This window comes from Chrysemys picta, chromosome 6, assembly GCF_011386835.1.
Source record: "Chrysemys picta bellii isolate R12L10 chromosome 6, ASM1138683v2, whole genome shotgun sequence".
NCBI lineage: Eukaryota > Metazoa > Chordata > Testudines > Emydidae > Chrysemys > Chrysemys picta.
This window is the reverse complement of record NC_088796.1, coordinates 79,749,245-79,763,527: the sequence shown is the minus strand read 5'-3', so window position 1 is coordinate 79,763,527 and position 14,283 is coordinate 79,749,245. Positions and strand designations below refer to the sequence as shown.

Below are 14,283 nucleotides of genomic sequence, written 5' to 3'. Positions count from 1 at the left end.
TACCCTCTTTCTTCATCTGGACTATAAAGATCACATCAACTTGGATAACAGTGTCAGGAATGAGGATATGCCAAATAATATGTACATCAACACAATGTTTCTGGTGAATTCTTAGTTACAGAAAATGGCAATAATGATGACCTGATCATCTACCATAAGAAGGAAGATAAGATTTTTGAGATCTATTGTGGTTAAGAATGTAGATCAAGCCATTTCTTGAGTGATTCGGGGAAGATATTAAAATGGCAGATGGCTAGGCTGCACTGACACTGTGGGGAGGCATAGAGAAAGGACACTGGGAACAAGCAAAGTGGAAGGTGTGCCATATTCAGCCATAAAGCGAGCATATCAAGTGGAAGATGTGGTAAAAGTGGCAAGCTGGGCTAGGGCAGGCCATAGCAACTCCTCCACCACATGCATGAAAGTAGATTCAGCAAACAGAATCCCCAATTCTGAGAGAAAGAGGACAATTTATGTGGTCACCTAACTGAATTATCCACCGAGGCCTGGTCTACACTAGGCGTTTATGTCGAAGTTAGCGCCGTTACATCGAATTAACCCTGCACCCGTCCACACCGCGAAGCTATTTAGTTCGACATAGAGGTCTCTTTAATTCGACTTCTGTACTCCTCCCCGACGAGGGGAGTAGCGCTAAATTCGACATGGCCATGTCGAATTAGGCTAGGTGTGGATGGAAATCGACGCTAATAGCTCCGGGAGCTATCCCACAGTGCACCACTCTGTTGACGCTCTGGACAGCAGTCCGAGCTCGGATGCTCTGACCAGCCACACAGGAAAAGCCCCGGGAAAATTTGAATTTGAATTCCTTTTCCTGTCTGGGCAGTTTGAATCTCATTTCCTGTCTGGACATCGTGGCGAGCTCAGCAGCACTGGCAACGATGCAGAGCTCTACAGCAGTGATGGCCGTGCAATCTCAGAATAGAAAGAGGGCCCCAGCATGGACTGATCGGGAAGTCTTGGATCTGATCGCTGTGTGGGGCGATGAGTCCGTGCTTTCCGAGCTGCGCTCCAAGAAACGGAATGCAAAGATCTACGAGAAGATCTCTAAAGACATGTCAGAGAGAGGATACAGCCGGGATGCAACGCAGTGCCGCGTGAAAATCAAGGAGCTGAGACAAGGCTACCAGAAGACCAAAGAGGCAAACGGACGCTCCGGATCCCATCCTCAGACATCCCGTTTCTACGAGGCACTGCATTCCATCCTAGGTGCGGCCGCCACCACTACCCCACCACTGACCGTGGACTCTGAGGATGGGATATTGTCCACGGCCGGTTCCTCGGACATGTTAGCGGACGGGGAAGATGAGGAAGGAGATGAGGAGGACGAGGCAGTCGACAGCGCTTACAACGCTGATTTCCCCGACAGCCAGGATCTCTTCATCACCCTTACAGAGATCCCCTACCAACCGTCCCCAGCCGTTAACCCGGACACAGAATCTGGGGAAGGATCAGCCAGTAAGTGTTTAAAACATCTAAACATTTATTTTTAACAGAACAGGAATATTAAGAATAACAACAATGGGTTTCTCATGATTAGTTTGCCCTAGGCGCTTAACGTTTCAGTCCTGGGCAGTGCAACTATTGGAAAAAAAATCTAACAATGTCCGGTTTAGCATGATTGTTCTGCCCAAGCCGCTCTACTGTTTAGTCACTGCCAGTGCAGCTAGAGTAAAATGCGGTCTATATGTCCGGGGATAGAGCAGAAATCCTCCCGGGACATCTCGTGGAAGCTCTCCTGGAGGTAATTGGAAAGCCGTTGCATCAGGTTCCTGGGGAGAGCGGCCTTATTGGGTCCTCCGTAGTATGACACGTTGTCGCGCCACGAGACAATCAAGTACTCAGGGATCATTGCTCTGCACAGCAGGGCGGCATATGGCCCTGGTCTTTGGAGGCTTTCCCGAAGCATTCTTTCTTTCTCGCTGTCTGAGATCCTCATGAGGGTGATGTCGCTCGTGGTGACCTGCTTTGCATTAGGTAGGGGAATGTTACTGTTGGGACTGCTTGCCCGTTCCTTTACAGAACTGTAACCGCTGGTTTGCGGCCACGCGGTGGAGGCGGGAGAGGGGCAGCCTACAGGGATCGTTCCCGGGGACAGCCGCGAGGGGGTGGGACAGGGGCAGAGTTCCTGCTTGCCGGATTGCTGGCAGCAGGGACTGACATTGCTTTCAATGTGAAATGAGGCCAGTGCTAATATTAAAGTTTTAAGCTGCCACAAGTCTACGGCTTACCATGTCTGCCTGCTACAGAAATTCCGGTGTCCTGCCCCGCTTCTCAAATCTGCTGTGCAAGACCCCAGGCACTGAATGCGAAGGCCGAGAATTCGACCTTGTGCTGAGTGCGCATGTGATAGGTGCTGTGCATGGTCTTGTTCACAGAGAAAGACTATGTTCTTTGTTCACAACTACATTTATCTTTCTGAGAAATTCACTCCCTTTTTCCCATTCCCACAGCCACATCTGCGACTGTCTCACAACCTAGCCTGGCATCACACTCCCAGAGGCTAGCGCAGATTAGGCGTAGGAAGAAGAGGACACGGGAGGACATGTTCTTGGAGCTTATGGCCTGCTCCCGAGCCCAGGCAGCACAGCAGACCCAGTGGCGGGAGAACTTGTCCCAAATGCACCAAGCAAACATGGATCGGGAGGAGAGGTGGCGGCAGGAAGACCAGCAGGCGACTCAAACGCTGCTTGGACTTCTGAGGGAGCAAACGGACACGCTCCGGCGCCTTGTGGATGTTCTGCAGGAACGGAGGCAGGAGGACAGAGCCCCGCTGCAGTCTATCTCTAACCGCCCTCCCCCGCCACCAAGTCCCATACCCCCCTCACCGAAAGTGCAAATAAGGAGGGGCGGCAGAGTCCGTGCTAACTCTCACTCCACCCCTGCAGAGAGCTCTAGTAGTAGAAGGCTCTCATTCCCCAAAATTTGACAAGTTCTTTCCTTCCCGCCTCACACAAGCCCCCGTCCAAGTTTCACCTCCCAGTTCCATGTGTAGTTGATAATAAAAAATACGTTTCTGTTAATTACTGTTTCCATCATGTTCTTTTGGAGGAGGGGGGGGGGAGAAGGGGGTTGGTAATTGGACAGGACAGTCACCTTTGGCAGGGTACATAGGCGGGGGCAGGTCCAGCAGCAGGGCACATACACAGTGCAGTGACTAGTTACCCTGGTCAGTCTGGGAGGTGGTTTTCATGTTCTGTGGTGGGGGGTGGGTTGCTCTGTGACTTTGTGGCGGGTGAGGGCAGTTACAGATCTTAAGCGGCGGTCCTTATCCTGGATCACAGAGCCACGCAGCAGGGGATCTGTAACCGTCCTCCCCCTGCCACAAAGTCACATCGCCCCCCCATACACACAGTCCCGATCAGGAGGGGTGACAGGCTCCGTTGAAACAACCAGTCCACCACAGCGGAGCCTGTCAATCCTGGAGTTTAGAAGCTTCATTTGCGTCAGTACACTACACCCGCTCCCCACCACAGTCTACGTCCCAGTTTTAAAACATTCCCGCGAAAACAGTAATAAAGACAAGTATCAGAGGGGTAGCCGTGTTAGTCTGAATCTGTAAAAAGCAACAGAGGGTCCTGTGGCACCTTTGAGACTAACAGAAGTACTGGGAGCATAAGCTTCCGTGGGTAAGAACCTCACTTCTTGCATCTGAAGAAGTGAGGTTCTTACCCACGAAAGCTTATGCTCCCAGTACTTCTGTTAGTCTCAAAGGTGCCACAGGACCCTCTGTTGCTTTTTAGTAATAAAGACAACGGTGTTCATTAACAAAGTAGAAGTGATTTTATTTCTAAACGTGTGTTGGAAAGGGATGAAGGGGGTATGTAACTGGAGAGGATAGTCAACATTAACTGGGTAAAGAAACGGGGGCAGGTTCAGCTTCTCTGTACACTAACTTAAAAGTCACAGGTTACCCTGCTCAGTCAGGAACCTAGCTTTCAAAGCCTCCCGGATGCACAGCGCGTCCCGCTGGTCTCTTCTAATCGCCCGGCTGTCTGGCTGGGCGTAATCAGAAGCCAGGCTATCTGCCTCAACCTCCCACCCCGCCATAAAGGTCTCCCCCTTGCTCTCAGAGATTGTGGAGCACACAGCAAGCTGCTATAACAATGGGGATATTGGTTTCGCTGAGATCACAACGAGTCAGTAAGCTTCTCCATCTCCCCTTGAGACGGCCAAAAGCACACTCCACCACCATTCTGCACTTGCTCAGCCGGTAGTTGAAGAGTTCTTTTTCACTGTCCAGGGCGCCAGTATAGGGCTTCATGAGCCAGGGCATTAGCGGGTAGGCTGGATCCCCAAGGATGACTATAGGCATCTCCACATCCCCAACAGTTATTTTGTGGTCCGGGAAGTAAATACCTTGCTGCAGCCGTCTAAACAGACCAGAGTTCCTGAAAACACGAGCGTCATGAACCTTGCCCGGCCATCCGACGTAGATGTTCGTAAAACGTCCCCTGTGGTCCACCAGTGCTTGCAGCACCATGGAAAAGTAGCCCTTTCTGTTAATGGACTGGCTGGCCTGGTGGTCCGGTGCCAGGATAGGGATGTGAGTTCCATCTATGGCCCCACCGCAGTTTGGGAATCCCATCGCTGCGAAGCCATCTATGATCGCCTCCACGTTTCCCAGGGTCACTACCTTTGACAGCAGTACATCAACGATTGCCTTGGCTACTTGCATCACAACAACCCCCATGGTAGATTTGCCCACGCCAAAGTGGTTCGCGACTGACCGGTAGCTGTCTGGCGTTGCAAGCTTCCAGAGGGCTATGGCCACTCGCTTCTGGACAGTCAGGGCTGCTCGCATCCAGGTGTCCTTGCGCTTCAGGGCAGGGGACAGCAACTCACAAAGTTCAAGGAAAGTTCCCTTCCGCATGCGAAAGTTTCGCAGCCACTGGGATTCATCCCAGACCTGCAGCACTGTGCGGTCCCACCACTCAGTGCTTGTTTCCCGGGCCCAGAATCGCCGTTCCACGGCATCAACATGACCCATTGCCACCGTGATGTCCTCGGCGCTGGGTCCCGTGCTTTCTGAGAGGTCTGTGCTACTCTCAGACTTCAGGCCCTCACCGCGGTGCCGTAGCCTCCTCGCCTGACTTATCTGCATCTGCCTCAGGGAAAGGTGGATGATAAGCTGCGAGGCGTTGAGAGCGGCCACAACTGCAGCGATGGTCGCAGCGGGCTCCATGCTCGCAGTGCTGTGGCGTCCGCGCTGTCACTGACTAGAAAAGTGCGCGAACTGATTTCCCGCCGGCGCTTTCAGGGAGGGAGGGCGGGAGTGATGGACGGATGACGACAGTTACCCAAAAGCACCCTCGAGACATTTTTTTTTACCCAGAAGGCATTTGCGGCTCCACCCAGAATTCCAATGGGCAGCGGGGACTGCGGGAACTGTGGGATAGCTGCCCACAGTGCACCGCTTCCAATGTCGACGCTTTCCCCGTTACGGTGGACTCACAAAGTCGAATTACTGTCCTTAGTGTGGACACACGTTCGACTTTGCAATATCGATTCCAAAAATTCGATTTAAGTAAAATCGAACTACTTTTAGCTCAATGGTTTGAGCACTGGCCTGCTAAACCCAGGGTTGTGAGTTCAATCCTTGAGGGGGCCACTTGGGGATCTGGGGCAAAACCAGTACTTGGTCCTGCTAGTGAAGGCAGGGGGCTGGACTCGATGACCTTTCAAGGTCCCTTTCAGTTCTAGGAGATGGGAATTACTCTCGTAGTGTAGACATACCCCGAGTTGTGGACAGTATCCATATTATATGCTGACTGTAAACCTTTATGGGTGTGGGTCTCTCTCTGGCTAGCTTGAAGGGGTGTTTCCTCTTTAAGGGCTCCCTTACCACAGGTGGGTAAATAGGGGAAAGATTACAAGCATGTACACAGGAAGGGCAGGAAACAGCTGGGGCCAGGTTAGGACTAGGTCACTGCACTGCCCTTTGTGCTGTCTGGAAAAGTGGGGAGAAATTTATACCCCATGCAGACTCGTAGATACCCTCTCTACCAGGATTGCGCTGGCAGCACCCACTCTGTACTTGGCAAAAGGACCGGGTTCCATTTTGACCCACTGTGAACATTATGCTAGTTGCCCCTTTTTTGGGGGGAGCTAGGGAGGAAATTTTCCCCTCACTGCCAGATTGGCTGACATGGGATGGGTTGGTTTTTTTTTCCTTCCCCACAGCTGGTCTAGGACTCAGAGCGGTGGAATAAGGAGGTTAGGTTGTAATGTCGCAATTAATATGTAAAACTTGTGGCAGATGTCCAGTGCAGGTACTCAGTATGGATGGAAGGGATACAGTTATTGGAGAAAATGGATTGGAAAAGGATTTGAAGTACAGCTTCCCATAAGGGAGCTGAGTAAGGGGGGCTTGGGGCTCCTACATCTCATCCGCTGAGCCGCCCCCCCCTTTTCCTGGCCCCCCTTAAAGGAACTGAAGAAAGGGGTTGCGATTTTTATGTACTAAACAGGAGGGAGCCAAATCCCTCTTTCCTACACTCTACAATTTGTTGCCAGGTACTCTCAGACATTATAACTGAATACATTTATGACCTATTTAAACCACATCCATGGCCTCTTCTCTTTCTTTCCGACATGGACAGAGAGAGGTGTGTACTAAGTACAAATGTATATTAAAAAGTATCAACAGAATCTGGAACAGAATGTACATAATAAAACAATATGAGCTCCTCTAGTGTCTTCATGTAAATAGTGTCACTATTTTAAATTTTAGATCATAGTTACTTACTTTTGCTTCCCATTCCATTCCTGCTACAGAGATACCTAACAATACAAGTACTGTGATGGCTCCTATAATTCTGATGTCATTCGTCTGATCCAACATAAGTGCACCATTTTCCTAGAAGAGAACAATTTTAAAGACAATTACATGCAGTGCAGAATGTATTTTTCCTACTACACAATATAGAGGGAGTAGTGGTTTAGAAATTGAATACAAATAGTTTACTTTTACACCATTGGTTCAAACCTACTGATGTTAGTGAGCAAAAAATAGGACCAGCTGAGGATTGTTCAGAGGCTTCAATGAAATAGCTAGTGGTCCCATTCACATGAAAATGAGTGAACAGGCAGTGACTGCTTTCAACCAACAGAAGGGATATCAGCCAGCAACCTTATTGACAGGCTCCATAAAGAAGCCAGTCACAGAACTAACATCCACAAGCTGCTCCTTGATGACAATACAAAGCCTTCCACAATGCCGTGCCACTACTGCTCTTCATGCTATAACTGCTCTGTAGATAGGGGGTTCACAGATTCTAGAGCTTTTTTTCTGGCACCTCTGAAGCAGTAGCTTTTTTCTACTAATATGTTTAAGAACTCAATTACCATCACTTAACTCTATATTACACCCGACTTAGGAATGTATGAGAGCCTGTGTGACACAGCAGCAGCAACAGCTAAAGATGAAAGAAAACCTTAACTCATCTTCCTACCAATGCAAGATCATCCTCTGTATTACATTTACAAAGGTTCTGAAGTATCTAGGTGTGTGTGTGCTTTACTAGTTTTAAATATCCCCAGCAATGGAACCTCCACCACTTCCTTTCAAAGACTATTCTACAAGCTAATACAATTTATAATTGGGAAATCCTTGCTAGTATTCAGATGGCATTAAGAAAAGGAACATTTACATCCCCAGCCCACTCCTCTCATACTACTGTGAATAACTACTCTTCTTCCTTAATGTTTACACCTTTCAAATATTTGTAGATTTATGTACCCCAGCATCTTTAGCAGCCATTTGCCAAATTATATATATTTAGCTTTTTAAGCCCTTAATCATTGCTGTCACTCATCTGAATTATATCCTATTTACCAACAGCTTTATGGTAATATATATTGCCCCAAACTGAATAATCTATTATATGCCAGGTGTGGTTATACCATAGGATTGATATAGAGAGGGATATTACTTCCCTATCACTATGTGTACTGATACCTCTGTGTATACAACCCAGAACTGGCCTTCTCTTGCTGCCATACTGCTGTACAGACATTTTTGGTATTACTCCCAAGTCTCTTCCTATATTACCACGTTCCAGGTTTTTTTCTTTTCACTAAGCATGAATTTTAAGATTTTTCTCAATCAAATTCTGCCCCAGGGAAATTAGATCGTACTTGTAATTTTTAGTTAAGTTCATTCTATTATTTTCTGCCCATTTTTAAATCTTTCTAGATCCTTTAAAAGAAGCTTGGAAACATTCTACAAGACAACCATTCATTTTAAGCTTTAAAAGGACTGCTTGACAACAACAAAATGCTTATTAGTAACTCGTATTTCATCAACCTTTTTTCTAAACTGTCAATTTAATTTTTATTACAATTTTAACTTAGTCCCACTCAAAAAAAGGCAAAATTCAAAAAGCTTTTTAATATCAAACTGAATTCATCATAATTCAACAATGTATTAATGTAAAAAGTAATATTGCAGCACATCCTAAACCTGTATCAATACATGCTGCTGTTAACCAAAATTAACAAAAATTAGCATAAAGTCATGGTAGTCATACAGATTAGCAAATGCAATCTATTTACCTGCAGCAGTTCTACAACTGTCTCTGCAAAACCAACCACATACATAGCTACTGCAACAGCATTAGCAAATGCGAAGATTAGGCCTATTGCGCCACCGAATTCAGGTCCCAGGCTTCTGGAAATTAAATAATATGCTCCTCCTAAAGAAAAATTGTATGAAAAGGCTTTAGAACTCTGGACACCAACAGAGCTGTAATTATTCATGTGGGCAGCAAAGTCACTAGCATCAAGGACATTTTTAAATCCTATGATAATACAAATAATAAATAATCTCAACTACTTTCCTTATTTCTGTTTAAAAACTCAGTATGTAACAGATAGTGACAACTTATTTCTAGAGATTATACTTCCCCAAGTTACTAAAATTACTTAAACCTGGTGCCTTACATCATCACCAGAGACATGCATTCACCAGAAATGCTCTGACTTATTGTTCAAGTACACAACTGATTTAGAATTTTACAGATACTCGCCTGTCTGAACAGGCGAAACAATTTTGAAGGATGGAGGCAGGTTGAATGCTTTGTTACTTAGACACACTTTTACCGATAGATAATATGGAAGTAGAATTTTCCTCAGTGAGGACTTGTGCCTCTGACATGCACTGAAAAAATTATGACTGGTTTGTAAATCTATGTATTTAGTGTGCTGTTTATTTTTTTCTTTTTAAATAATCCATCAGGTATATTATTTGAGATTAGCGTAAACATGCATATATAGTCAAGAAATACTACTTTATTTCAATACATGCTACAAAGTACTTTCCCCCTTCGCTTCCCTGAAAACAGCTTGGCTTTTCGCCCATTGGGAACAACGAGAGATAGCCAAAACTCCTTCTTTTAGAATGGCTACTAACAGTCGCCTGAAGCTTCATTTCTATCAAAAGCTGGAGGTTACAATCATTTTAAAAAGAGGACAAATCTTCATGGAATTCTCTGCAATATAATATTATATCTAAAAAAAATTTCAATTAGGAAGCATAACTGCAGATCATTAATCCTAAAAAAGTTCTTCAAATTTAACCATTTCATGAGATTTCAACAAGTTTGTACTACATGAAAATTTGAAAAGTCTTCATTATAAAGATCATTTGGGACTAAAAACACGGTGCAACATTTCTTTTGGCCTTCCCACTCCACCCTTACCCCCCGGCCTTCAATTTTAACTTCAACTAAATTAAGTTAACTTGTACATTCTCAGAAATTTCATTTTTTACTCAAAACATAAATGTTATAATTTTGAGGAGGCCAGCTATGGACCTGACAAGTCTGGGCATATCTGTTTAGATTTTCAAAATGTGACATTAAGTGAAAATCTCCTAATTTTCAAAAAGAAAGAATTTCTAAAAAATCTGTTGAAAGTCAGACAGTCCAGTATTAAACAGGAAGTAATCTATATGAAATGCTAGAAATAAAATTGACTGGTATAGCACACAACTTGATAGAAAGTAGTCAAACCAATTGTGCAGAATGACTTATTTCTTGGGTTATAATTGTTACCTGGCTAGAAAGAAAATTCTCACAATTCAAGAAATCCTAGTACAACAGTATATTAACATATGCATTCAACAAGAATGAACGCTGAAAACAGTTATAGCTGATAAAATCCTTTGTCTTATGATAAATCTCGAGTCTATACAATTTGGAGTTTCTTTAGCTTTCAAATGATGTCAAGGGAGTCTTCTGTACTGCACTGGGAACGTCATGACAACCAGAAGACAACTATTCAGTTTGAAAACTGTTTCTTTATATTATCCAACTTGAAATATATTCTCTGTGTCTTAATTTCCATGCACAAAAACTTTTTAAACAGAAAATGGGGCGTTGGAGGCTAGATGGAAGAATAACAACATCTGGGAAAAAAATAGAAATTTAAAGAACTTATTTGACACTACAGAAATGCGTGTTTTTTAAAAAAAATTCTCAGTGGTTTAAGAATAAATCTGCAGGCAAACAACACACATTCCCTTAATGATATCTCCCTATACTAGCCTTATCAGCAAAAGGTAGCCTTTGCATGTCATATTTCTATTTTTTAATAATGACTTCTGCATGCTGAAAATTTTTCTTTTATGTCTTTCAACAACAATAATATAACCTCTCATATAGGGCTTCATTTACTTAGACACTTAAAAAAGCTGTATCCCACTTAAAGAATACAACTTTCGCAAGGAAAAAAATCCTCAGATTTCCATTTCAAGAGATAATTGGAGGGATGGGGAAATAACTCCATTAATTTCATAGAGTTGCAGATAATGGATGTTATAAGTTGAAGATAGCATACTCTGAATCCAATAACGGGTCAATTTCAGACTTGGAAATATTAACTACGTGTGCATAAAGGATGGGATAGGGGAAGAGAAGAAACAGATTTAAAAATAAATCCTGGAGTCTACCAGAAGAGAAGCAAGAATATAACTTTACTCTTTAATACACAGAAGAGAACAGTGTTAATTAGAATTGACACATTTAACAGCTAAATGCCAAATGACAATTTTATGCTTGTGACAAGGCTAATGTTTAGTTGTTGGTATTCCTGCTGTCTTATTTCCCTGCAATAGCAGCATTTTTGTCTGCATGTCTAATAGTGAAGAGTGGGATAGGTACATAAGGAGCTTTTTGTAACTGCTACTGCTTTACTTTGTTACTGTTTTTTATAATAAAATGGCTGACTGAATACTGGTGATTACTCTGCTCCAAAAGTATTTCATGACAGTGAAGTCCTTCCCTGCACCTTAAGCTCTTACTGAAATCATTTTGTAGATACATAGTTCCTGGCTACAGGACATAAGCATGCATGCTAACAAAAATGCCAGTCTCAAACCAATACCTTCTGGAGAGAAAAGCATTAACATTATCTAAAGGGTAACTTTTCAGAGCAATTGAACTTCTTTTGGAAGAGTCTTCCACCATAAAATTATGTGTGCCCAGGAACTTATATAGTTCTGAAGAGAATAAACTGAAATATATTCTACTATAGGACAAAAACAGATGTTTTCTGAAACAGCAGATCTGTTTTTACCAGGAAATGCATAAATTTCATCCAATGGATTCATCTATAGGAAAAAGTTAAAATTACTCTTAATTTTAACGAAGCCATGTAACAGAAGTGGGGGATATTTAATAGCATTCATTTTTGAAAAAATAATACTTTAAAAAAAAAAAAAAAAAAAAAAAGACATTACTGAGCAAATATATGAGCATATGGATTTATTCCTAAACAATTTTATTTCCAAGGTGCCTTTTGCATTAAAAAAAAATTAAATTTCTTGCTACAGAACACTAATTAGATTCTGAAACTATAAAATACTTAAATAGCAACAACAAACAACAAGGAAAGGACTTGCTCTCTCCCCCTACCAAAAAAAAAAAAAAAAGTCTGCAGGAAAACAAGGCAGCATTTCTGTGAAATTGGAAAGGGGAGCTACAAATTAGAACTTACCATGCAAGTTATTCAATTAATTCGTTTTTTAAAAAGAGGGGGTGGGGGTAGGTGAGAGAGACATTGCAGAACAACAGATATTTCCTAGAAAGGGAATCCTTTTAATTATTTTATCTTCATGCCATCAACACTTATTTATCATTCTTAAAGACAAGGGAGAAGAAACCGAGGTTTAATCAGAACCTTATCTTATAAAGACACAATTTTAGCCCCAGCTAAAGTAAAAAGAACTATTTACAAAAGTAGTTTTACCTCCTCTTACAAATCCATTGGTAGCTATTGCTGAAGTAGACAATCCTGTGATAGTTGTCACAACAGTTGCCATTGCAATAACCAAGACAGAAAGAGCTTTGAAAAGAAAAAAATAGTTACAATATATTAAAAATTAAAGCTAGCTTCAGAAAAGTACATGTGCCTGGTATTTCATTGTGTCAAAATTGTGACAGTGTACTTTCCAAACAGGTTTGGATAACATTAGGCTGGGCAGAGCTCTTATACAGATATGGAAGAAACCTCCTTTCCTACTACCCTCTTCTTCTCTACTCCCCCACCCAGAGAGCTGGGCACAGTGGGATTCAGGGAGAACTAATCAGACTTGGTACGGAGAACACACTGCACCTTCTTATCAATAGCGTACCAGCTGTGCTCCCTAGAACCTGCTACAGATATGAGGCTTTCTGTAGTCCAGTTCCGGCTAAGTCTTCAAGGCTAAATTAAAGTATAAGTATTTCCACATACTCTCCATATCTATCAATCTCTACTTTTCAGACCTAAACTAAAAATATGTAACTCACTCTGAAGAACTATGAAAGAGAGGAGTCAGATTAGGCATTCTAGCAAGTTTTTCCATTTAGCTTCTTAAGAATTTTATGATCATGCTGTGTAACAGGCAACACATCATAGACTCATAGACTTAAGGTCAGAAGGGACTATTATGATCATCTAGTCTGACCTCCTGCACAACGCAGGCCACAGAATCTCACCCACCCACTCCTGTAACAAACCCCTAACCCATGTCTGAGTTATTGAAGTCCTCAAATCGTGGTTTAAAGACCTCAAGGTGCAGAGAATCCTCCAGCAAGTGACCCGTGCCCCATGCTGCAGAAGAAGGCGAAAAACCTATCTCCTACAACTGGAAGGGACTTTGAAAGTTCATCGAGTCCAGCCCCCTGCCTTCACTAGCAGGACCAAGTACTGATTTTGCCCCAGATCCCTAAGTGGCCCCCTCAGGGACTGAACTCACAACCCTGGGTTTAGCAAGCCAATGCTCAAACCACTGAGCTATCCCTCCCCTCTGCCAACCTCCAGGGCCTCTGCCAATCTTCCCTGGAGGAAAATTCCTTCCCGACCCCAAATATGGCAATCAGTGAAACCCTGAGCATGTGGGCAAGACTCACCAGCCAGCACCCAGGAAAGAATTCTCTGTAGCAACTCAGATCCCACCCCATCTAACATCCCATCACAGACCACTGGGCCTATTTACCTGCTAATAATCAAAGATCAATTAATTGCCAAAATTAGGCTATGCCCATCATACCATCCCCTCCATAAACTTATCAAGCTTGAAGCCAGATATGTCTTTTGCCCCCACTACTCTCCTTGGAAGGCTGTTCCAGAATTTTACTCCTCTAACGGTTAGAAACCTTCGTCTAATTTCAAGTCTAAACTTCCTAGTGTCCAGTTTATATCCATTTGTTCTTGTGTCCACATTGGTACTAAGCTTAAATAATTCCTCTCCTTCCCTGGTATTTATCCCTCTGATATATTTATAAAGAGCAATCATATCTCCACTCAGCCTTCTTTTGGTTAGGCTCAACAAGCCAAGCTCTTTCAGTCTCCTTTCATAAGACAGGTTTTCCATTCCTCAGATCATCCTAGGAGCCCTTCTCTGTACCTGTTCCAGTTTGAATTCATCCTTCTTAAACATGGGAGACCAGAACTGCACACAGTATTCCAGATGAGGTCTCACCAGTGCCTTGTATAACGGTACTAACACCTCCGTATCTTTACTGGAAATACCTCACTTAATGCATCCTAAAAACGTATTAGGTTTTTTAACCGTCACATCACCTTGGCAGCTCCTAGTCATCCTGTGATCAACCAATACTCCAAGGTCCTTCTCCTCCTCGGTTACTTCCAACTGGTGTGTCCCCAATTTAGAACCAAAATTCTTGTTATTAATCCCCAAAATGTATGACCTTGCACTTTTCACTATTAAATTTCATCCTATTACTATTACTCCAGTTTACAAGGTCATCCAGATCTTCC

The 14,283-nt window shown here is 43.4% G+C and overlaps 2 protein-coding genes across 4 annotated transcripts in view; one reads left to right on the top strand and one right to left on the bottom strand.

The window, feature by feature from the left end:
* Window positions 1-14,283, bottom strand: part of SLC12A2 (solute carrier family 12 member 2) — a 125,921-nt gene that overhangs the window by 63,570 nt on the left and 48,068 nt on the right. For all 3 annotated transcript variants that reach the window (XM_005303060.5, XM_005303061.5, XM_042854604.2), the window contains exons 4-6: window positions 12,268-12,363; window positions 8,575-8,714; window positions 6,767-6,877 (exon numbers count right to left, since the gene is read on the bottom strand). In XM_005303060.5, coding sequence (XP_005303117.2) covers window positions 6,767-6,877; window positions 8,575-8,714; window positions 12,268-12,363 — 347 coding nt within the window. The remainder of the gene's footprint in view (window positions 1-6,766; window positions 6,878-8,574; window positions 8,715-12,267; window positions 12,364-14,283) is intronic.
* Window positions 752-3,041, top strand: LOC135984345 (uncharacterized). Its single transcript, XM_065599313.1, has 2 exons — window positions 752-1,476; window positions 2,472-3,041. The coding sequence occupies exons 1-2, from the start codon at window positions 900-902 to the stop codon at window positions 2,945-2,947; spliced, it is 1,053 nt and encodes a 350-aa protein (XP_065455385.1). The 5' UTR covers window positions 752-899; the 3' UTR covers window positions 2,948-3,041.